This window comes from Mesoplodon mirus (assembly GCF_964341445.2).
Source record: "Mesoplodon mirus genome assembly, chromosome: 2".
NCBI classification, from domain to species: Eukaryota; Metazoa; Chordata; class Mammalia; order Artiodactyla; family Ziphiidae; genus Mesoplodon; species Mesoplodon mirus.
In genome coordinates this window covers 122,522,487-122,546,881 of record NC_138977.1, presented here as the reverse complement: position 1 = coordinate 122,546,881, position 24,395 = coordinate 122,522,487, and the positions used below count along the sequence as shown (strand labels likewise).

Here is a 24,395-nt window from a genome sequence, read left to right as displayed (position 1 = left end):
GCGCATGCGCACTGACAGCCTGGGTCTAGCTGCTGGGCTGTGCGCAGCCGTGGTGCTGTGCGCGTGGGAACCCAGTGGTGGTTTGACGTTGGCCCCGGAGATGTCGTGTGGATGCTGGTGGCTGGACTGACCCGCAGGGTCGGTCCGGTGAGGAGAGTACGTCGTGAGGTGGGTGTGGTAGGTGTGGTGTCGTGGCTCTCGAGACCTGAAGGACCTCGTCCCGACCCTCGGGTCTGTGGCGCGGACGCCGAGCCTTTCCGCAGGTTGCGGTGGGGTGCGGGGGGCTGGGGACGCGGCGGCCAGGCGGTGGAGTCGGCTTTTCAGAAAGTCCTCAGCCCGCTGCATACACGCGTTCTCTCCTCCGAGGGTGTCAGGTGGGTGCCGGTCGTTCGGCTTTAGCTGAGGAGGAGGTTGGGACGGTGTTGCCCTTGGTGTGGGGCCGGGGCGGGTGGTGTGTGAGGAAGGTCTGTGGCCCTGGGGCTTCGCCCTGTCAGGTGGCCTGGGCCGCCCTCGTGTCCCCCGGGCCGGGTGGAAGGTGGAGAAAGGCCTGCGCCCGAAGGGGGGTGGGGTCTGCCCTCCCGGCCCCAGAAGAGCGAGCAGGACGGCGGCCTCGGGTCTGCGGTGGAGCAGAATGCGAGCTGGACCTGAAGGACCCTGAAGCTTTGGGTCCGGGGAAGTGGGGGCGGGTGGCTCTTTCCAGATGCCCCCGGGATAGGAAGGCCTATGATGCCTTTCTGCCCCTTTCAACCGCACCTTGTGAAGAAGTGCAAAGTAGAGTAAAATACACTAGTAATGTCAGCATTCTGCAAATTTGGCCCGTCACTTCTGTAGTTCTGGTGGTGTTCTGTATAGGAAATAGACGTCGAACTCTGCTATGGCAATTCCCTGGCCGTCCAGTGGTTAGAACTCAGGGCTTTCACTGCGGTGGCCTGGGTTCCATCCCGGGCCGGGTCATTAAGATCCCGGAAGCCGTGTGGCATGGCCAAAAAAAGAAAAAAAGAAAAAGAAAGAAAGAAAGAAAAAGAAATCTTGCCCCACGTTAGTTTTGTCTTACTATTTCCTACTACGGGTTTTCTGGGCAAAGTAATTTTTATTTTCTTTTTCTTAAGTTATCATCTGAGTTGTTATGTTGGAATATTTACCTAATGAGAATACAGTGCTCTTTTGCCTTCTTTTTACGTACTTGTGGAGTGGTCTAGAAAAATTATTAATGTATTTTTCTATAAGTAATTATCCAGAGTGTTTGTTAGATGGACTTAGGAAGGTTGAAAGAGAAACCTACCACAGATCTGATAGGTACAGAATTTATAAAGTTAAAAGTCCTTAACTGTAAATGTTCTGGTTTTAATGATTGCAAAGATTAGTCCCCCAGACTTAACGGTAAGCAGTGTATTTGTCATGTATGTCCTGCCTCTTGTGGTCGTAAGGTAACTTTGATCCATGTTAGAGTGTTTGCACAGTCCAAAGGAAAACTGGCTCTTCTTCAGAAATAGCAATCTGCAGTTTATGAGCAAGATCAATATTAACAACTGGATGTTGGCTTCCTTAAATAAAGCTGAAAGACCATAGGTCAGAAAAATAAAGACTTTGGTGGTCCTCCCTCTTTTATTCCTATATATCCAATAAATCACTGTCTTGATTTCCCCCCTCCTTTTTTTTTTTTTTTTTTTTTTAAGGAAAACTTTCCTCTTTTTCTCCATCTCTGCCTTTTCTGTTTTCTAGCACCGACTTTCAGCTGAAACGTTCCAGGATTTTCTTTATTGGTGTTTTAGCCTTTTTTTTTTTGGCCGCACCACACAGCTTGCAGGACCTTAGTTCCCCGACCAGGGCTCGAACCCAGGCGCCGGCGGTGAAAGCAGGGAGTCCTAATCACGGGACTACCAGGGAATTCCCTAGCCTTCATTTTAATTACCTCCATTTCATCCTCTGCATTGCCCTCTGATCCTTCTGGTGTTTGCTGCGCCAGACTGAGTCACATCACTCATTAGCATGGCATACAAAGCCTTTGGTACTCTTACTCCTGCCTGCCTCCCATTCTCCTCTACCTTTGCACATGCTTTTCCCTCTCCAATGCTTTTCCTTTTGGATAACAGGGAAAATTCTGTTCATATTCAAAAGCAAGTACAGACCTCCACTGTGCTACAGAATTAATCACTAATTCCTCTGAAGTACACTTTTTAGGTACTATAATTCTCTTGTGGTTTGGGACTTTATAAAACAATTCTCACATTTGTGTTTCCTACCATGTGTATACTTATGGAAATTAGGAAGTATTTCACACCTGGTAGAGGGTTTTTGTATGGAATTGATAGGGATAACAATAGAAGCCCTTCCTTGTTGGCCCAACACCCCCGCATCGCTTTCATGCCCATTGTTTCCACTGACTCCTTACTGGACTATGGGACGTTGGGGTTTGGGGAAGGATATGGTCCTAGACTGAACCAGGAGGATCCATTCCTAGTTGTAGCCAGGTGTTTGGCGGCATGCTTGGTGTTGCCATGGCAAAGCTAGCACCTGTGATACAGGGGAATGTCATGCCCATGAAGAACTTGGGAGCTTGGAAGTAGACCTCTGTAACTTCTCTTGGTTCTTTACTGTTGGAGAATTCTTGGGCTGGCTGCATATAAGTTGAGGACTGGATGTCCTCGTGAGAGTAAGTAAGCCGGAGGCATGACTATGGCATGCAGACCCTTCTGATTCCTAAGGGCTGCTTATCCTCAGCTATGTCCACAGATACTCTGTTTATCTCTGCTCTGCAAGTAGTCTCACTACTCTCTAGTCTCACTACCTTCTGTGTACTGTGTGTATACATTCCGTGTATATATTTCATGGGGGCCATCAACCCAAATTGGGAAAGATATTCCCATCTTTATTTTTGTTAACCTCCTACTGAAATGTAACAGTTTAATGATTAGTAAAGCTAGCCACAGTAGAATTAGTAGACTTAGAAACACCCATCGCCTTGTCACTAAAATAAATGACATTTTCACATCACATTAGTATTCTTAGAGCTGTCTCAAATTTTTATCAAAACCTCAAACTTATAGTTATTAGACTACCACAATAAATTTTTATAAGTCAGCTTCATTAAGGTATAGTCAACATAAAGAGTCACAAATTTTAGTGTATAATTCTTTGCCTTTTGACAAATACATATAGTTATATAATGAACTCTAGAGTGCCATGATTTGTGTGTGGTAGTTATTAGACCCGTCAGTATTCTGGGCATTGAATCTAATTGTAAAGAAGCACATATACTACTATATTATACATCTGGTTTCTAAAATATTTCAGTTTGCTTGATTTCATTTGTAATCCTATGTATTTTATGTTAAATACTTAAATGTGTTATTCTGAAAGGGTCCATAGGATTCACCAGACTAAGTTTCTCCATGACACAAAAAGATTAAGAGCTTCTTCTTACTGTCCATCTTCCCACCACTATCTTAGGGTATGGTAGAATATAGGCACCTTTTAAGCCTTTAAGGTCTAGTTGGTTAGTCACTGATGAGGTCAGAAAGTGGCAATATGGTGACAAGTTTGCAGTTTGTTCCCCTTGATTTATTACAGCCTCATTGCATTTTATAAAACAGTTAGGGGAGGAAGGGATTGGATAGGAATTGAGAGAGGTCACATGGTATGATTTGCCTCAGTAGAAAACTTCCAGACAGAACCCCCTGATGAATGTAACCAATGGACTTAGAAAAAACTCCACAAATCTAATTTTTAAAAAATATATCTTTAGAGCATTGAAGAAAAATATTGAAAGCAATGACTTTGACACAAAAGGCATATAACAGAGTTTGGAAGAAGATAATCCTGAAAAATCTGATATCTCCTAACCCTTTAGTTGTTAGATACTTGTTATGTAGCCTTAGAGAATAATATTGTGGCAGTTCACCAAATACAGGTGAACTCCCTTGTGCCACCCCCTGCCACAATTCATTTGTGTGAAGGATGTACTGTCTATGCCAGGCTCCATTACCTCTTGACATGCTTCTGTGACCAAAGTGAAGGAGTCTAACCTGGGAATGCTGGGAACAGATATCTTTATAATATCTTTATGGTTTACATTTAATTTCTTTTTAGTAAAATTTTTTAGAATTTCAGTTAAAGTATATTCTTATTTCTTCATTTGCTTTAAAAGGTCATATTTACATTACCTCTGATGTATTTTTCAGTAAATATGCAATTATGGAAAAAATTTCTTTGACTCTTGTATCCTTTTCTGGTGACGTTTCTTTTACTTTTTTATTTAAAAAGTTTTTATATTATCCACTTTGGGACTTGAGACAGCTGGTCTATTTATTTATTTATTTTTTTTTTCATATGTATATGAAGCTGGTTTTTAATTTTTATTGGAGTATATTTGCTTTACAATGTTGTGTTAGTTTCTGCTGTACAGCACAGTGCATCAGTTATACATATACATATTGACATATCCCCTCTTTTTTAGATTTCCTTCCCATTTAGGTCACCACAGAGCATTGAGTAGAGTTCCCTGTGCTATACAGTAGGTTCTCATTATTTATCTATTTTATACATAGTAGTGTATATATGAGACAGCTGGTTTAAAATCACAACAAAAGAACAACAGGTTGAATAGAAATTAAAGGAGGAGGTGTAGCAATTTGAGAGGATATATCTGGTGCTAGATAGGGATTGGCACACTTTGTCTGTAAAGGGCCAGATAATCTTTTAAGCTTTGTAGGCCACTTTCTATTGACACTACTCAATTCTGCTGTTGTAGCATGAAAGCAAAAATAGACAACTTCTAAACAAATGAGTATCACTGTGTTCCAAAATCTTTATGGACACTGACATTTGAATTTCATGTAATTTCCGTGTCATGAAATATTATTTTGAATTTTAGCTCAACCATTCTTAGCTCATGGACCATACTAAACAGTGGGCTTGTACTTACAAATGGAATTTGTACTAAAAAGAATTTTTACTATTCTGTACTATTAACTTTGTACTATTACAATTTGTACTATTAAAGAGAAAATTAAAAAACAATCCCACTGTCATTGTGTCTTGGCATCCTTGCACCTTTCCACATAGGCCATGCCAGCAAAAGCTATTCTGAGTTTTGGCGGAATGCTTCGTACTCCTAGATCAAGAGACGATGAGAGGCTTGTAAGGAATCGTTATAGGACCTTCTGTCGCTTCCTTCTCTCCTCTGGGAGGTTGTCGTGAGACAGTTTCTCATTGTCTCTGGATTCTGATGAGTTCTGAGGCTTTCTGCCTTGCCCCCTCCCCGCCCCTTTCCCCCCTCCAAAATAAGACTTCAGAATATAAAACCACTTAGCTACAGGCTAGACCTGACTCCTCAGCATCGAAATACTCCACAACTTGCACTGCAGGCATTCAGCCTCTCTTGCTTTGGTCTCATCCTTTTTGGAGTGTGGAACAGGGATTTGGCACATCTTTCACTGTCTCTGTAAATAATAAACTGTCTGAATCTAGAAGTGGATTGTTTTATCTTTATCAGCAGAATCAGTCGGGTCTCACCCTGTCTTATGGGTGTGTGACAGTGCCCTGCTACTCACCTTCATCCAGGTCAGTCCTTTGACTCTTAAGAATTTGCATTTTGGGGGAAGAGCAGAGAAGGTTTAATCGACTCATTTATGATCTTAACAAACAGAACTGCAAAGCAAGAATGTCTTATCAATTCCACGAGTAATTAATTACTCAGTGCCTACTCTGTGCTGTGTATTGAGATACCCCAGTGAAGGGCTTTAGTTATAGTACTCTCTATAGACCTTCGGTGAACGAGTGGGGTAAAGGGAACACTCCCTCTTTGGGAATTGCTGCTAATAAACCAGTCATACAGCTGCAATATTCTCACATAAATCTGTATATGGCTGGAATTGATATGTATCCCTGGAGGCCAGCAGGAAACTTATTCATCAGATGGTGTGAGAGACCAGAATTATAAGACTGCTGGCCCTCAGAGCTGCCAAGCCATTTGCCATGATGGAGGCATTAGGAAGCCTTGTCCCTTTGCCCCTTTTCATTTTACTATGTTTGGCAAATGAATTTGACTGAGGCTGAGGGGAAAAAAAATTGAACCAGGGTTTCAAATGAAATCAGTTAAGTTCTCCTTTCAAAAGGCCACAGCCAGAAATTTTAAAATTAAATTATCCACTGCTGGAGATAACATGGAGAAACATTTGCTGTTATACACTCTTAAGTGGAAGATTATGTTAGTACCACATTTCTTCAGAGCAGTTCGACACTATAAATATGTGGAACTTGACCTGGTAATTCTAGTTCTAAGAATTTATTTCTTATGAAATAATCAGATATATGCATAAACTTGTGTATCAAAGTGTTAATTATGGCATGCTCATTATTGTAAAATATTAAAGAGAACACACATTTGTAAACCCATACAACCCATACAAAGGATTACTCCACAGTTAATTCTTTTTTTTTTTTTTTTTTTTTTTGCGGTACGCGGGCCTCTCACTGCTATGGCCTCTCCCGTTGCGGAGCACAGGCTCCGGACGCGCAGGTTCAGCGGCCACGGCTCACGGGCCCAGCCGCTCCGCGGCATGTAGGATCTTACTGGACCGGGGCACAAACCCGCGTCCCCTGCATCGGCAGGTGGACTCCCAACCACTGCGCCACCAGGGAAGCCCCAAAGTTAATTCTTTAATTGAGGCATATCTATAGGAAAGATACCCATGATTTTATGTGTATATATATATATATATATATATATATATATATTTATTTATTTATTTATATATATATATATATATATATATATATATATGAAGTTGTTAACAGCTATTTTTCATAAGTAGATTGGATTATGGAATTTTTTTCTTTTAATTGTCTTTGCTTTCTTATTTTTCCGTAACACACATGTATTGCTCTTATGATAAGAGTTGATTTTAAGTAAGTAAATAATTTAAAAGCCCTTATCATCAAGGCATTACCCTTCAGCCAAAAATAAGAAAGAAAAATAAAATGCGGGGACTTCCTTGGTGGTCCAGTGGATAAGATTCCATGCTTCCAAGACAGGGGGCAAGGGTTAGATCCCTGGTTGGGGAACTAGGATCCCACATGCCGCGTGGTGAGGCCCCAAAATAAAAATAAAAATAAAAGAAAATGATTGTTTTTTTATATGTGGTGATTACAAATCACAAGTTAGGTTTCATTACAGATTTTTTAAATGCAATTAAAGAATCTTCCAGTAAATTCATCTTTTTTTCTTCTTTTTTTTTTTTTCCTTTGGCTGTGCGGCATGTGGGATCTTAACCACTGGACCGCCAGGGAAGTCCCAAACTTATCTTTCTTTACATAGAGAAATCATAAATGCTTTTCTCCCCAAGGGCTCCAGGAAGGAGAAATCAATTTTGGTGGCTTACTCTGTGAGGACATAAGTACACTTCATCATTAGCTGCGTGCTTGTTAGGCTGTGCCCTCCAGACCTGCAGACCTTGTAATTGCCCAGCCGAGAGACTGAAGAAAGAGCCTGGAGAGAGCGACACAGAGACATTAATGGTTTATTGGATAGGGAGTCTTACAAGTCTTACAATTCAGTAGATGTGAAAATTGATGACCAGAGAAGTCACTTAAGTCACGGTTACATAGTAATGAAAAGTGGAAGAGGAATCAAATCTTAGCATCTTGGCTCCAGAGTCCATGTTCTTAAACATAGATCAGTGGTTCCTTAAATAAGCTTGCGTTCCAGTGAGCTAGAGGGCTTGATGAAACACAGATGGCTGGGTCCCACTTCAGAGTTTCTGACTCAGAAGTTCTGAGCTGAGGCCTGAGAATTTGCATGTCTAACAAGTTCCAGATACTGCTCCTGATGCTGCTGGCCTCAGGCACACTTTGAGAACCACTATATTATTACCTTAATTAAATGTTATTGAAGTGACCTCCATTTGACTCTCAAACTAGGAAATAAAAGAGAAGAGGGGCTTCCAAATATTCTGGAATGGTGATGTTATTAGGGACAATACAAACTATTTTTGCTGTTTAAGTAGAGGAGAGAGATCAGAGCATGGGGAGAGCAAGGGAAGAAGAAATTGACACTTAGCATTTACTGGGCACCTCTTTTGTGCCAAGCCTGTGCCAGGTGCTTCATGTTCAGAATACCATCATGCCATAGTATGAAGTAGGCTGTGATATCCCCATTTTACAGACTAGAAAACTGAAGTCGAGTGATGTTAAGTCACTTAGCTAAAGTTATAGAGTGACTAAGGTAGGATAAGAATTCAGCTTTGTCTACGCTTGTGGCTTTTCCTCAAAACCACCTTGGAAATGTGTGTCTTCAGAGGGCATTTGGAGAGACCCTGTCTGAATGAGCAGAAAACTAAAATTCTGGGTTAATTGTCTAATACATGAAATGGAACTATCTTTAAGAATGTGAAAGTGGTGATGTGGGAACTGGGGAGACGCTAAGTCTTGCTTTACCTATATTTGCATGAAAATGGCCTATTTAAATGATTTACCTCTCAGGTATTAACCTGGGCAAGGGAATTGCAAGAGTCTCAGGGTAGCCATGCAAGAAGAGTGACTTGACCTGACAACAGCTTTGGATTTCAAATGACAAAGGGGGTCAATTGCCCATGAAAATACCTGTTTGGGGCCGAATTGTGCCCCCTCTCTCCCAATTCACTTGTTCAAGTCCTCACCCCCAGTATCTCAGAATATTATGTATTGGAAGATAGGGCCTTTAAAGAGGTAATCGAGTTAAAATGAGGGCATTAGGGTGGGCCATAATCCAATAAGACTGGTGTTCTTATAAGAAGAGATTGGGACAAACACAGAGAAAGGAACACATGAAGATACAGGGAGAAGGCTGCTCATTTTTTTGTTTTTTGCACTACTGTTATCCCCATCTTAAAAGTGTTGACCCATTGTAGGAGCTCAATAAACATTTATCCTTAAGCTAAATTAAAATGAATTAAACAAAAAATTGAATGGAAAAATCTACACGAGTTAATTTTTACCTCATGGAAAAATATGTTGCACCAAAAACTCCCTGGTCTTGGACTCCTCCATTGCTCATTAATATACCCGTCATCTTGTTTGTGGACAGGATGATGCAGCATGAGCAAGGCCCTCAGCCATGCAGGTGTCTGGAGGTAAAGATGAGAATCCCAGGAGCAGAGCAGGAGGAGCTATGGAAGGGGCACAGAGCTGGCACTTGGGCCAAGTAAGGGGGCCTCACAGGGTTACTCCCAGTAGACTGGCTCTGGGCTGCTTTCTGCCACCATAGATACAATTTGCAGGTATGAGGGTGTGCACCCACCTGACCCAGGTGTTAGTCACAGGATGGGCACTTGGCAAAATAACTGACCTGGGTAAAAGGCCTTGAGTGTGAATTACAAAGAATCTCCCACAGAGAGAAAACAAGCCCCTGTAATCACATCACAGAGTTCAGCTCACTGATTCTGAATACAGCTACTGCTTACCTTTTGTCATCTGGAACACATGGCCCCTGGTCCCCATCAGCCCCAGTACTCTTGACTAGTCATGCCACGTGAATTGCCAATGAGATAGCTCTTAGGATGAAAACATAATGATAGTAACCAGCCCCTTTCCCTAAATGAAATGCAGCTGGATTTCTTTGCCCATCTTTCAGCTCAGAGTCAAAATCAAAGTCTCTGGATATAGAGTTGGGGGGACTAGAAATAGGAAACAGCATATCATTTCAAACGGTTTCAGAAGGCAGGGGGCTGGAAAGGTGTTGGACCTGGGAGGACAGGGGCTGGAGGGAAAAATCACAGAAGCAGGCCCTGGTTCCAGTCCTGCCAGTGACTTGCTAAGTGATCCAAGGGAGTCATTTGTTCTCTGAGCTTCAGTTTCCTCATCTGCCAAACAGAGGTTTTAGCTATTTCCTCCTAGTCATCTCTAGAAAGCTGTTACTAAAACACATTAGAAATGGTCAGGCCAATAGTTTAATGTTGGTAACACAATGTGAAATATCCTTATCAATAAATGAAATAATACTGGTCAGGGCTTAATTGCTATGTCCGAATTTATTGCTCTGTCTGAATTTAGAGGCTCAGGTGGGGAAAGGTGTTACCAGATTGATAAAATTCATATTTGAGTCATCGTCCATGACATGTGCTAGCACCTAATGGGTTCTGGGCTCTCTTTTTGATACTTGGGGGTCCAGAGTTCGTTCCTCATGAAACTTACACCTTGAAAAAACACACTTTAAACGTACAGAGTCATCAAGTAACTCAACAGTCAAGTAACTACAGGAATAGAAGGAAACCAAGAGATGAAGTGGTCAGCTCTGTAAGGAAAGTCAACATAGCCTACCTCCTTAATCATGACTTACCATATTCAAGACTGTGTCCCTCAGAATCGTTGCTGCTTCAATAGGAAGGAATAGAAAAGAAACTTGGAAAAATAAAACATTTTTGAGTGAGATAAAAAGCAGAAGGAAACCCACAGTTAATTTAACTCAAAGTACTGGGTTCAGTGAGTGTGAGCATAGTAGGTTCCTTTACTCAAGACAAATGTCTGTTCAGAGTTAAAGCAGGAGCTGGAAAACCTTAAGGCAAACAGAAGTCAAATTTTCAGAGAGGTACAAACAAAGGTCATGGATACAGAGGGACAGGAGCAATTAACATGGGATGGGGGGCAGCTGGGAATCAGTGAAAAGTTTACAGAGGAGATGGCATTTTAGGGAAGCTTTGCAGGGTTAGTATTTCAGCCGATAGAGGAGGAGAGAGACTGGAGAGCCATCTAGCCAAAACTCAGGCATGAAAATACACTGGGTGTGGGGAAATGCAGTGGGGAATGAGGCTGGAAAGATAAGCTGTGATGAGATGACAGGGCCCAGTCTAGGATGACACACGTGAGGTGCCTGGGGTGCACAATTTAAGGAAGCATTCACTCTCGGGGTCGGACAAGCAGGGTTGGCACAGTGGCTTTGGTCATTAAGTAGAGGGTTGATGTCAAAATCTCCCACATGAGAGACTTCTGCTTCTGGTAAGATGGAGTAGATGTACCTTTCCCTATGCTTCCCACTAACTGCAGCTAAAAACCCTGAACATATAAAACAAACATAAGACTCTGACAGATGGAGAGATGAAAACAGACAAGCTTAGTAATCTTGAGATCCAAGGAAACATGGTGGTGAGTGCCCTGGATTTTGTTTTCACTTCATATTTCCAGACTTGGAGCCGAAGAAGCTGGCAACCTGGAAACACCAGTGGGTGCAGACAGAAAAAGCCCAACAAAAGCCTGCTGTTTCTAGCCAAAGGACCAGGAAACAGGCAGCCTAGAAAGAAGGAAATAACTGCTGTGTTCCAGCCAAATGCCACAGAAAAAACTGTGGTCCCACTTCTCCACCCCTTCCTGTCCCCCACAGCAGAGACTACATGCAGAAACTAGACTTCCATTTTCACCAGGCTCTAAAGAGGTGTCCCAACCCCCTCTCTCAGGTTAGTGCCCGAGAAGCCTGAGTAGAGCTGAGACCTGCATCCCTTCCCAGCCCCTGTGGTGTCAGTGGAGACCTTGGGAAGTCTGGACTTCCACCCTCATCTGGTGGAGATGAGGCACTGTTCCACCTAACTGACGCGGTGATACTAGAAGAAGCCTAGTGGAAATTCAGGACTTTATCTCCCAGCAGTAACAAAGCCACCTCCAATGTGGTGTCATTGGAGACCAAAGCACGAGGGTTTTTTTTCTAAAGTCTTTACCATAAGAACCTAATTGAGTTCCTAGAGGTAGCAATCATGAAAGTGTGTCCCCCACCACCAAAAACAAAACAAAACTCAGCCTCCAGGAGGATTTTGGTTTTGTTTTGTTGTTTTTGTTTTGTTGTTTTTCTTTGTTTTCTCTCTCAAGCTAGTCCTCATTCAGCCTCCAGCAATTCATCAATTACTATTTAATTGTTCCTACCCATTGCTGGCTCCAGCAGTGACTTCTCCTGGTGTACTGTATGCCATGATTCTCTGTATTCACCTGTCTCTTAACTTTTGGGGGTGGCTATTTTCCATGTGACTTCAATTCTCTTGTTAACTTAAGAAGACTTGTTGATTTTCAGTTTATTCCAATTTTTTTTCTTGTTTTGAGGATGACAGTTCCCGAGCTGTTTACATTTTGGAGTGGAAATTGGAAGGTCCGTGTTCATTTTTATTTACTTTTTCTTTCGGTTCCTTAGACTGGATAATCTCAATTGACCTGTCTTCACTTTCTTCTCCCTGCTCAAATCTGTTGTTAAGCCCCTCCAGTGAATTTTTTTTCAGTTATTGTACTTTCGAACTCCAGAATTTCCATTTGGTTCTTTTAAAAAATAATTTCTCTCTCTATTGATCTTCTCTATTGGAGACATTATTCTCATACTTCCCTTTAGTTCTTTAGAAGTGGTTTACTTTGGGGATTTCCCTGGTTGTCCAGTGGTTAAGATTCCGTGCTCCCAATGCAGGGGTCCCTGGTTTGATCCCTGGTCAGGGAATTAGATCCCGCATGCCTCAACTAAGAGCCCACATGCTACAACTAAAAGATCCTGCACGTGGCAATGAAGATCCCGTGTGCTGCAATTAAGACCCAGTGCAGCCAAATAAATAAATAAATAAATATTAAAATAAAAAGAAGTGGTTTACTTTGGACATGTTTAAAATAGCTGATTTAAAGTCTTTGTCTAGTAGAGCCAACATCTGGGCTTCTTCAGGGAAAGTTTTTTTTTTTTAAATTTTTATTGGAGTATAGTTGATTTACAATGTTGTGTTTCAGGTATACAGCAAAGTGAATCAGTTAGACATATACATATATCCACTCCTTTTTCTTTTCTTTTCTTTTTTTTTTTTTTAGATTTCTTTTCCCATATAGGCCATTACAGAGTATTGAGTACAGTTCCCTGTGCTATACCACAGGTTCTTAATAGTTATCTATTTTATATAAGGTAGTGTGTATATATCAGTCCCAATCTCCCAATTTATCCCCCCCCCCAGGGAAAGTTTTTATTGACTGCTTCCCTCCTTCCCCTTTTTATGGGCCATGCTTTCTTGTTCCTTTGCATATCTTTCATTCTTTTGTTGAGAACTGCACATTTAAAATAATATAGATAATATAGAGTTCCCTGGTGGCCTAGTGGTTAGGATTCCGGGCTTTCACTGTCATAGCCTGGGTTAAGTCCCTGGTTGGGGAACTGAGATCCTGCAAGTCACACACCACGGCCAAAAAGAAGCAAGAAAAAATAATATAACATAGCACCTCTAGAAATCAGGTTCTCCCCACTCTCCAGGGTTTGTTGTTGTTGTTTGTTTAGTGACTTTTCTCAACTAATTCATTGTAAAGTCTGTATTCTTTATTGTGTGTGGACACTGAAGTCTCTGTTGATTAGCTTAGTAGTCAGCTAATGATTGGCTACTAAGCATTTAAGATTACCTTAAATGCCTGGAACCAGTATACCTCCCAGTCTTTCATGAGGGGTTCTGTGTGCCTACTGGGGCATGCCTTCAACAGTATCAGCCAAGCAGTTGAAAACTCTGCCTTTGCCTTCACTTCCTGCTTGGGAAAAGCTTCAAGGTCAGCCAGGGTTGAATGCATAGGGCCATCTCATGTCTTTCTTGAGCATGCTCACAACCCTGCATGCACACAGCTCTATACATGTGCATGGACTTCTAGACTCCCACAGATATGTCAGAGCTGTTCAAAACTCCTATGAACATCTAATTTACCAGCTTTTCCTTTAAGCTTTTTGGCTAGTCTGTCAGTTGCCCCAAATAATGCAATGCCTCAAAGAGCCAGGAAGTTAAAACATTTTGTCCAAAGTTCTGTGAGGAGAAGACTTTTTGCACTGAGTGGACTCCAAGTTAGGTCAAATGCAAATAGCTTTGCAAGCAAGTGACGTCTTCCAGAAAACCAGCAGATGAGTCAGATAATGACAGTTCTTTGGGAATGAGACTCTGAAAGGGCTCTACCTCTGTTCTGCTCCCTCTGGTGGCTGCGTTGGAATCTAGGCTATTGAAAATAAGGCTACCATAGAGCTGGAGAGTGAATGATGGAACAGTGCCACAAAGCATGCTGTTCAATACTGAGATTCAGTTCTTAAATAAATGTTTCCTGAGCTGCTGAAAGCTTAGAGTTAGTATCCAGAGTCAGAAAAACCTGATTCTGACAATTTCTTTTTTTGCCAGATTTTTCATTGCTTTTACAGAGGAGAGAATTTTCAGAGATCTTATGCCACCATTTTGGGTTATATCTCCCCTGCAGTTTGTAACCTCACCCAGGGTTTGGCCAGAGCAGCAAGGAATAACCCTTTGTAGTTAAAGTAATTCCCTCATTTAATGGAACCAGCTTTGCTGGTGTGAGTACCTTGAAATCACAGAAACCCGATTTAGAACAGATATCCTCTTCAAATTGCTTTTTGAAATCTTTTTGTCTTAACTATAAATTAGGATAATATTCTGAAGTCAGTGAACCTATATCCAAATCCTGTTCAAAGCTACAAGTATATACTATTTCATTGTGTTGCTAAAACATAAAGTCTAACCAGTCTTCTATGACTGTACTTTTAGATATGGGTATTTTCAGATATTAGCCTCCCCACATCACTGTCTTTTTATTTTATTGAAATCCCAAATTCGCTTCCCCCCCCCCAAATTTGCTTTTGATTAACAGTCAAGCCTTAAATGGTCCTCTGAGAGAAACAAAATCTGAAAAGGTGAGATTGAAATTAAATGATTTAAAATAGTATTGGGGCATTCACATTTCCATTGGTGCTAAAATATATCTGAACATGGAATGGAATTCAGAACTCCATGAAAGAGAGCTGGTGACAAAAGAGGTGATGTCACACAGCCTAAGGCCTGATAGTCATACAAGTTGGAGATGGACAGTGGTTGTCCATTCTGGTTGCACTGGTGGAGACTGTGCTTCTAAAAGCGAGCTCTTCAAACTTCTATCTCAATTACTCCTAACAGGATAATTAGAATTTTCTTTCTCAATTTAAGGGTTTGAGAAATTCCCGATAAGATGCACTGTTCCCTGAAGTTGATTTTAATTGTAATTTTTTTAAACTGTCAGCATTTATCCAGCGTTGATGGCTTAGATGCTCGTAAGTATGCTTTGGCAGTTCGATTGTTTATTCCTCTCTTCTGGCTCACTTTTCCCCAGTTTCAGGGAGTCAGATTAAACAAATTGCTTCTTCCACACAAATGGGACTTCCTGGAAAGATTTAGCGTTTAGGAGGAAAAATGGCAGTTGTCAGAGGGAGAATTGAAAGCTTCCTTTTCCTGAAACACATATCGCTTACAAAATAGATTAGTATATTCTTAGTATTTTTGAACATAACATTTAAAAAAAGTCATTCCCTTAATAATTGCCATAGAAGATTTTTAAGCCTGATGTACAGGCAAGGGTTTAATTCTGACTCTGAAAGGGAACATATTTCAGGAGGCCCAGGTGTTTGGGAATAAAACCATTTGCTCAAGTGCAGGCTGGTTATTTACAGCTGCACTTTACTGCATGTGAAAGAGAGAAAAAGATTCTTCCCACTTTCTTTCCTTCCTTCTCTCTGGACTTTGCATTTCAGTCCCATCTCATTTAGAAATGAACCCTTTCCCCCGTCTCTGGGCCAGCTTAGGGTCCTGGGCCGCCCCCGCCAGGAAGACTCATTTGTGTTTTACACGCATAAGGATCTGTGGTTTGGGTTCATTCTTCCTCCACTGAAGGAAGCATATTGAGGTTGCTAGGTGGCTGTGGGGAGGGAAACCACATTCACTGCTTGCCTGCACTTCTCTGCCTAGGTAAAGCTTCCCAGAACATTAACGTGATAATTACGCTGTGCATTTATGGCGGTATCCTTTTGGCTGTGCTTGTGCTGACTGCTGCTGTCTTCTGTCTTTACTACAAAGTAACCAACGCATTGAAGTGAGTGATGTGGGTAAGAGTGGCTAACACTCCCTCAGATGGGATCCTGGGGTTCTGTGCTTGAGTAGGGTCATTCCTTGCCCCATGGCCGCACCCTGGGTGAGGTCAGGAACAGCGGGAGGGTTTGAGACGACAAAGGCAGTGCGTGTAGAATCTTGGTTTCTTCGCCTTCCTGTTTGGGGCTGTGAGCTCATAAGTAGAAGGTTCTCAGCCAGGTGGCTCTGTGTTGCTTTGCTGTCACTTGGCCTCATTGAGTTTACCGTCCGCTGGCTAATTCCACAGCACTGCAGACTGAAGACTGTGTGAATGAGTCTCTCTGCCTGTGTTCACTTAGAGGACGGGCTGAGTTGATCTTCTCTTGCCTGAGTTGGGGAGCTCTCAGTGTGTCCTTGGCCTTGGGGACAGTGAGGTGGGCCTATAGGACTTTGGGGGAAGCTGAGTTGTGTGAAGATCCTGGGGTTTGCCTAACAAGTGTAGATCAGAAAAGTGAGCATTAGATTTTGGGGAAAGGAACGTTCAAATATGGGGGAGATTGGTTGTCAGGAGCAGTGGTGTTCCCATTCATTAACGTTCCAAGGAGGCAGCATAAGTTGTTGAACAGAGTCCTGCATCAAGCTTTCAATGACCTGCCTTTTATTTACAGCTCCTCCTCTGCTTGTATGTGTTTGATCAAGGCACTGTGTTTCTCCATGTCTCAGATTCCTTGTCTAATAATGGGGAGAAAAAACAAACAAAACAGAAGCAGTGGTTTTCCCATTCTAGGGAAGTTATGCCTGTGTGCTGGAAGGTGAATCCCAGCACCCAGGGGACGGCTGACTTTGGCACCTGTCATGCTCTGCACTTGGAGGACTTGCAGTGATCATCTGGGTGACCCACACTTGCAATTCACTCTCCCTTTTTTGCTGTAACCTGATTTTACATTTCTGGCAATGTTAGGAGAGAAAGGGATTAGACAGGAACTTGGGACGGGGGCAGAGCACTTTACTCTTGGGCTGGTGTCATGTGTTTGATTGGCTCCAGTCCTAAGCTTCTGAGATACCTTTCACAAGTTGTAACAAATGGACTGAGAAGAAAAATTCTAATCCTATGCTCTGTGTATGTCTTTTCTTAAGAGTTCCAAAGGAACCTATTTGTTCAGCCTGAAAAAATGATCCAGCCATGGTCACCCAGGACAAGGTCACTGCGGCCATCACCAATGGGTCTTATCGCAACCTCCGATGCTGTGATGAATGTAACTTGTATGCTGGCTTTGATCCCCTGTCATGGTGCTTCTGTGATGCATACGAGGGAATCTGACTTGGGTGGGCACAAATATCTTTGTGAGCAGTATTTCTTTCTTAGTAGAATGTTTTATTATTCAAGTCAAGTTCTGTCTCTCTGGTTTACGTTATATGATGTACTATGTAACATAGTTATGTACTTTTGAATAAATGAAATACTGAAAATAATCCTCTCTGCCTCCAGTATTGTTGTTGTTTGTTATAAAAGTACTGAAATTTGTGTAGTACCCACTTTGGGACTTAGGGCAGCTAGCTTATAAAGTTATACTGCAATATAAGGAGAGTTAGAGTAGAAAACACACCTATATATCCAACCCCAGAAAAAAAATATTGATCTTAGAGTGTTTCTAGTTTCAGACCCTGCTAAATTTCCCACGCTCGGCCCTCCTCCTTCTAAGGGTTTCATTCACTCTCATCCAGCTACTCTACCATGGGCAGTTGTTACACTGCCCTGGAGGGAAACTGCATTCATCCCAGAGGGAGAACAGCCAGGTGGGCTACCTCTGGGTTGAGGTTGCCTGATATGTGCAGTCATGGGGTTGAGCTCTGTGGTGTCAAAAGGACATTTTAAAAACCTGAGATTCCTCCTCCTGCTATCCTGCAAATCTTCAGAAGCAGATTTTTTTCTTCTTTTTGGATCACTTTAACACTGATTATTGCTGACTCAGCTGTCAGTGTCTTTAACTGCAAACAGGAGCCTCCCGCTGAATGGTGAAGCCCAGAACCTCCTGGTCTCAGCAGTAGGCAGGAGGGTTGCACCCCTTGTCACTCCTGCTCGTCTGCTCCCTTCTGTTCCCGCTCTTTCCTCTGAGCCTCTGGAACCCCCTTCTAACCATAGACTCTCCATTTGTAACCACAATTTGTTCTTTATTTTAAAAAAAATTTTGAAATGTTGATAGCACATATTTAATTTTTTTCTTTTTGTGGTACGCGGGCCTCTCACTGTTGTGGCCTCTCCCGTTGCGGAGCACAGGCTCCGGTGCGCAGGCTCAGCAGCCATGGCTCACGGGCCCAGTCGCTCCGTGGCATGTGGGATCTTCCCGGACCGGGGCACGAACCTGTGTCCCCTGCGTCGGCAGGCGGACTCTCAACCACTGTGCCACCAGGGAAGCCCCTATGCGGAATTTTTTATCCCCTTGGTCTCCCAAACACACTGGATGTCTGTTGGGTAGTCTCCTGGATGCAGCGGACTGGAAAATGAACCGGAGAGACTAGAAATGACCCCTCCACATCCTCCTGAAATGACAGGAAAAAGGACGCCAGGATGTGCCTCCCTGGCATCACTTATGTGATCCCACTAACGACTGCCTCACAGCCAGTGGCCTGGTGGAGTCAGGCTGCCGTCGGATGGATCTTTAGCCTAAACGTCTCCTGGGAAGGAGAGTCCATTCAATCTAATTCTTATGGGTCAAAAAGTATTAATGCATGAGAGCTCCCTGCCTTTCTCCCTCCCTCTATCATCTGATGAAGAAAATATCTTTGTCCTGTCTGTTTACTCTCTCCTCGCTCTTTCTAAAGTGGAAGGGTTCTCGCTTGCTGGGAGAGAGGCAGAGCAGATGGACATGAGGGTTTGGGAAAGAGAGACACAGACCGAGGCTGGATGTGCCTGGGGAAGGGGTGAGTCTGATGAGGTTTGGCTCTGAGGAATCGGAGATGGAGGAAATGGGGGTGGGATGGACTGTTTTGGGAGGTTATTACTGGGACCTCCCTTTAACTACTTTTTCATCACTTTTTCTGAGTAGATTGTGTTTCCTTCAACTCAATATCTACTGCAACTGGAACTTACAGGTTTTGGATTTATAAGAATTAAACAAGGGGCTTTCCTGTTGGCGCAGTGGTTAAGAATCCGCCTGCCAATGCTGGGGACACGGGTTCGAGCCCTGGTCCAGGAAGATCCCACATGCCACGGAGCAACTAAGCCCGTGCCCCACAACTACTGAGCCTGCACTCTAGAGCCCGCGAGCCACAACTACTGAGCCCGCGTGCCACAACTACTGAAGCCTGCGCGCCTAGAGCCCGCACTCCACAACAAGAGAGGCCACTGCAATGAAGAGTGGCTGCTGCTCACTGCAACTAGAGAAAGCCCACACACAGCAATGAAGACCCAACACACCCAAAAATAAATGAATAAATAAATAAATAAATAACATAAACACAAAATTTAAAACCTATAAAAAAAAGAATTCCAAACCAAAATAAATTGTTAAAAAAATAATAAAAGTTGAAAGGAAAAAATTTATGTCACCACATGTCTTTGTAAGAATCCATTATTTAAAGAATTTTAATGGTATTTGGAAAGAAATCCATTTCTACTCACCTGCTGCTGGAATCTAACCATATTCATCAGTTGTGGAGCTCCAGGTGATTACTTTGACCCCAAGGCCTCCATGATGGTTTGGACCCTGTCCAGGTCTATCCTTGATCCTAGAGCAGGACAGCCTGCTGAAGAATTTGCTGAAATTGGCCTCATGTGTACCACAAGTTTACTGATGAACACACACTGCTTTTCACCAAAGGAGAGCAACTAATATAAAACAAAAGTTCAGGAAAATTAATAATGATAATCAAAACAATCATTATTTAAGGTCACTTCTTGTTACTACTGAAGTAAGACTGAAGCATTCAAGAATCTGAAAATTAGGGCTTCCCTGGTGGCGTAGTGGTTGAGAGTCCGCCTGCCGATGCAGCGGACATGGGTTCGTGCCCCGGTCTGGGAGGATCCCACATGCCGCGCAGCGGCTGGGCCCGAGAGCCATGGCCGCTGAGCCTGCGCGTCCGGAGCCTGTGCTCCGCAACGGGAGAGGCCACAACAGCGAGAGGCCCGCGTACTGCAAGGGAAAGGAAAAAAAAAAAAGAATCTGAAAATTAACTTCAAGTACATTTTTAAGTTTTCTCTAGTCATAGTCAGAAAAAGGCTAAAAAGTGCTGCATGAATTTAAAAAGCTTACTGCAACTAAAAAATTAAGTGTAAGTAATGTTTTACTTAATAGTTTAAGGAATTAAGGATAAACTATACCAATCTGAAACCTCAACATACTGAAACTTGCTATAATATTATTTAATACAAAATAAGACTCTCTAGAAACCCATGCAAAGTGTTTGCTGAAATACTAAATATAAGTCAGTATTTTAGAATTTAAAATGAATTCTAAAGGAATTTTAAGAGAATGTCCAGATGACATAAGAGAGCACAATGGTTTACATATAGAAAAGATGAGTTCACGATGATTTTCTAACTTGTGAAAAGAGTAAATAAAGGTCAAGCTTTGACCCTAGCTCTTCTGGCTTCTATCCCAGTAGCTTTTCCAATGCTTTATGCTTCTTCAGGTTGTCCATGCTTCTAGACCAAAAGACATTTCATGTGTGGTGTAGGACAACAAAGTAGCAAAGTGGAACGAAAATAGCATTTAGAATCAGACAGACCTGAGTTCAGTGATGGCTCTGCCTGGGTGACCATGGGCAAATACCAAACTTGAGTCAGGAGTAAAATGAGTTCACATGGTTGTTATGAGGATTATGTGTTAAAATTTCCAGTACATATCATTGGGTAAGTGCTCAAACATATGCATCAGTAACTATTACTTTTAACTTACATATACTATTGGCCCAGAAGAAGCCTTCATACAAACCCAAGGATTTCCCTAAATGAAACACTCTTTCACTCCCTGGTACTTCCACAGCACAGTTTCAAACACCATTCACCTTCAGAGACACAACAAACCCATATATCACACAAAGACACAGGTGAATAGAGACCCATGATCTAAGAACGCAGTGTGGCACCAAAGATGTGACTGTCATCAATAAGTAAGTAAATACCTCATGAAATGTAAACACCCACATTCCAACCTCCATATTATTCCTGTTCTGCTTTTTAACCCCCAAGCCCTTCTCACTAGCGAATGTAGTACCTATTTTACACACTGAGTCAACCTATTATCTGTCTTGCCTGCTATAATATTAGCAGTGTGAGAGCTCCATTCCAATTTATTTCATAACTGCCAATTCCTAAATGCCAACTACAGTATCTGGCATCAATAGGCACTCCAACATTTGTTGGATGAATGAATCACCTTATTTAAATGACTTTAGAAGCTATTAGTATATACACCTAAAACAACATCTTGGGATAATCAGTTCTGTGCTATTCTGTAAGTAATAATCAGCATAGAATTTTAGAGATAAAAATAATTAATCCAAGATTTATTTTCCTTAGTCCCCTAATATTACCCATGAAGTAGGTCCGACACAGGTGAAGAAACTTGCCCAAGGTTATTCTGCTAGTCAGCAAGAGAGCTCACTTAATAGTCAGGGCTTATGATTTCCAGCTCTGTACCCTTTCCCTAGATCTGATGACATCAGTAAAGTTCACCTTAACAATATTTTTCATGCTGAAAACAGGAGTCCAAATCCCTTTAACTTTGTGGTGCCCTTGTCCAAAACTTCTCTAACTATATTCTATCTTTCTCCATATTTTGGGACCAAAACTGCTTGTGCTTTTTTTGGGCACCTAAGTTTTATATAAAGATAAAAAAATCTTTTAAACTTATGTATTATTGTAAATAAACTATACCTCGATTAAAAATTTTTTTTTCATCTCAGTTTTTCAAGGCTTAAAAGTAAAATACCACTGTATTATCAATAGTACATGTAATGACATTGCTATAAATAATAAATGTTCAAATTTTAAAAGAAAGAGGTTGACAATTTTTTAGAAAAGAATTTCTTTTTACATGTTTACTAAGTATTTCTGAACTAAAACCAGGGACCAAGGTGGACTAACTACATTACCAAACCTACAGATAATAAGTATATATAGTAGAAAAACTGTAGTTTTCAAATTAGTTAAAATTTAGGAATGACTTACCTTTATTTTACAAGCATGTGTGGAAGACTCCAATTTTAGATATTTTTTGTACAAAATAATCTTTTCATGTTCACTAAAAATAAAAAAGATTTAATTTATAAAAAATTTCACACACTATCACTTTTAACAGTTACATTTAAAATTAAAAGTTTCCAGGACAATATTTAAATCCTTGGATTCAGTTTCCCTGGTGAGGCATAAACAGCTGGGACTTCCTGCTGAAGTGCACTGGCTACAAAGACAACATCTGCCACTTACTAGCTGTATAAGAAAATTAAATTAGATATCAAATGTATACTTATGTAGCACAGAGCACACTGTAAAGCTCAATAACATACCCATTATGTCCAACATGCATGGTATATAAAACACTTCATATTTTGATTCATATTAAGGAGAGATTAGGTCAGAATCTTTGTAAGAAATCAGAAAAAAAAATCAAGAAGTATAAAAATGGGTTAAGTATGCTGGTATGCCACAGTGTTGGGCTCACGCACTGTATGTAAAGAGTTTCCTACAGGAAAATGTTCAAAGTTCCAGACTGATAGACAACTTAATTTTTGGAAAACAGATCGTTGTGAGTTAAAGAAAACAGACAAGAAACACTTACCAGAACTTCATCTGATCATAGTCTTCCACGAACTAGCTATGATCTTTTACAAACTTCTCTCTCTTCCACTAGCTCTCAGTTTCCACGTTTATAAAAACAACTAGGCTGATCTAGACTGTCTTTAAGATCCCTAAAGGTCTAAACTTTTATGTCTGCTGGTATGTTTTTATCTTCTCTCCCCTAGTATCTGGCACCAATGTCAGAGAATCAATAAATATTGCAAAAGCTCCAGAAAATAAAACACTACTTCAGAAGAACACTTCCACACGCATACGTCACAAACCTGTTATCCAGAACATTACAAACATTCTTGCCCCTACTGGTTTCACAGTACTCCTCTCCTGAGTATACTTCCATATTTCTTGCTGAACTTAAAATGCCAATAGAAACGATTTCTTCACCTCCAGGAGGGTCACATCTCAGGTAAAGGAAGCAGGGGTTTTCATCTTGGCTGTTCACGTTCCTTTTCAAAATCACCAGATCCTCGCTGAAAAGAAAATGAAGAATATTATACAGTTCTTGTGAACACTGTCATTAACCCACTTAATGGGCCACAGGGGTTGACATGTTATCCTATTCATTTACATGTGCATTTGGAGTCCAAGCGCCTTGCAAAGCACTGACGAAATGCTCAATACAGAATTCCTAAGGAAATGATGCTTTAGACGTGGGGGCTCTCCACTCTCTTTTCCCTTGACTTCTGTAATACATTCTAAGCGACTTCCTATAATTGCCTGTCCAGTTAATGAAATATACGTACTGGGCAGCTAGTGTACATTAGAAAAGAGTTCAGAGGTGGGGGTGGGGCGCGGTGCAGAATGGAATAAAGGAACAAAGTGTGCCATTTTCAAAGCTAAGCTGATGAAGATTTTCGACATCTGGATTTTTTTTTAAAATTTTATTTATTTATTTATTTATGGCTGTGTTGGGTCTTCATTTCTATGCGAGGGCTTTCTCTAGTTGTGGCAAGTGGGGGCCACTCTTCATTGCAGTGCGCGGGGCCTCTCACTATCACGGCCTCTCTTGTTGCAGAGCACAGGCTCCAGACGCGCAGGCTCAGTAATTGTGGCTCACGGGCCTAGTTGCTCCGCGGCATGTGGGATCCTCCCAGACCAGGGCTCGAACCCGTGTCCCCTGCATTGGCAGGCAGATTCTCAACCACTGCGCCACCAGGGAAGCCCTGGATTTTTTTTTTAATGCCTATTTTGGTCGACAGTAGGTTTTTGTTTCGGGATAGAAAGGCGGTTCTGATCCCAACAGGGGGCCTCAGGAGCCGACGTGACGGACACAAGGGAGAAGGGGGTGAAATGACGAGTCTTCAGGTCACCGGCTCGGCTCCGGGCCCAGACCCTCTCCCCTCACGACCCCTGCCTCCCCTCCCGGCTCCCCAGGCACAACCCCAGTCCCCGCCGGCCCGGCGCACCCGGTTGCAGGCGGCGCCCGCAGCTCCTCCCAGTCTGCGTCCCGGGCGCCGAGACCAGACCGGCTGAGATGGAGACTCTGGGCCAGGGCTCCGCATGCGGCATTCCAGGAAGAGGCCAGCGGCGGGCGGCTGGTCAGTGGCGGGTGTACGGTCTCGGTCTCCATCTGGCCACCTACACACCAGGCCAGCTCCGGAACCTCTCTTACAGCTCTTTAATTTCCACCAGACTGAGGGACTGTAAAGGAACAGAGCGACTTCCGCCTCGTTTGGCTGCAAACCCCAGAGCCGCGGCTTCTCGCCGGGGTCGGGAGAGACCAACTACCGTTAACGCGCATGAGCGCGTTCAAAATCTGC

At 42.3% G+C, this 24,395-nt stretch overlaps 1 protein-coding gene and 1 long non-coding RNA gene across 5 annotated transcripts; one reads left to right on the top strand and one right to left on the bottom strand.

Moving 5' to 3' along the window:
- Window positions 1-18: 18 nt before the first annotated feature.
- Window positions 19-17,309, top strand: LOC309798733. The gene is made up of 2 exons (XR_014293226.1): window positions 19-168; window positions 16,974-17,309. It is a non-coding gene; the product is annotated as an uncharacterized lncRNA (long non-coding RNA).
- Window positions 10,715-24,351, bottom strand: LOC309798722 (ATPase PAAT-like). Of its 4 annotated transcripts, none has more exons than XM_082611262.1 (5): window positions 24,042-24,351; window positions 22,902-23,105; window positions 22,009-22,081; window positions 19,459-19,665; window positions 10,715-15,156 (listed from the first exon to the last, which is right to left on the bottom strand). In XM_082611262.1, exons 1-4 carry the CDS (start codon window positions 24,203-24,205, stop codon window positions 19,507-19,509), a joined length of 600 nt encoding a protein of 199 aa, XP_082467388.1. In that variant the 5' UTR covers window positions 24,206-24,351; the 3' UTR covers window positions 10,715-15,156; window positions 19,459-19,506. The 4 variants fall into 4 exon arrangements, with proteins under 4 accessions (XP_082467388.1, XP_082467387.1, XP_082467386.1 ...); XM_082611261.1 differs by lacking the exon at window positions 10,715-15,156 and adding an exon at window positions 15,914-16,325; XM_082611260.1 differs by lacking the exon at window positions 10,715-15,156 and having other exon boundaries at window positions 17,638-19,665; window positions 24,042-24,350.
- Window positions 24,352-24,395: the final 44 nt, after the last annotated feature.

Excerpts from the sequence above, each read along its gene's own strand:
- LOC309798722 (XM_082611262.1), bottom strand. The coding sequence starts at position 24,205 with ATGGAGACCGAGACCGTACACCCGCCACTGACCAGCCGCCCGCCGCTG. Across the intron at positions 23,106-24,041 it reads CGGGCGCCGCCTGCAACCGG|CGAGGATCTGGTGATTTTGA; the intron begins GTGCGCCGGGCC and ends TTTTCTTTTCAG. Across the intron at positions 19,666-22,008 it reads CACATGCTTGTAAAATAAAG|TTGCTCTCCTTTGGTGAAAA; the intron begins GTAAGTCATTCC and ends GTTTTATATTAG.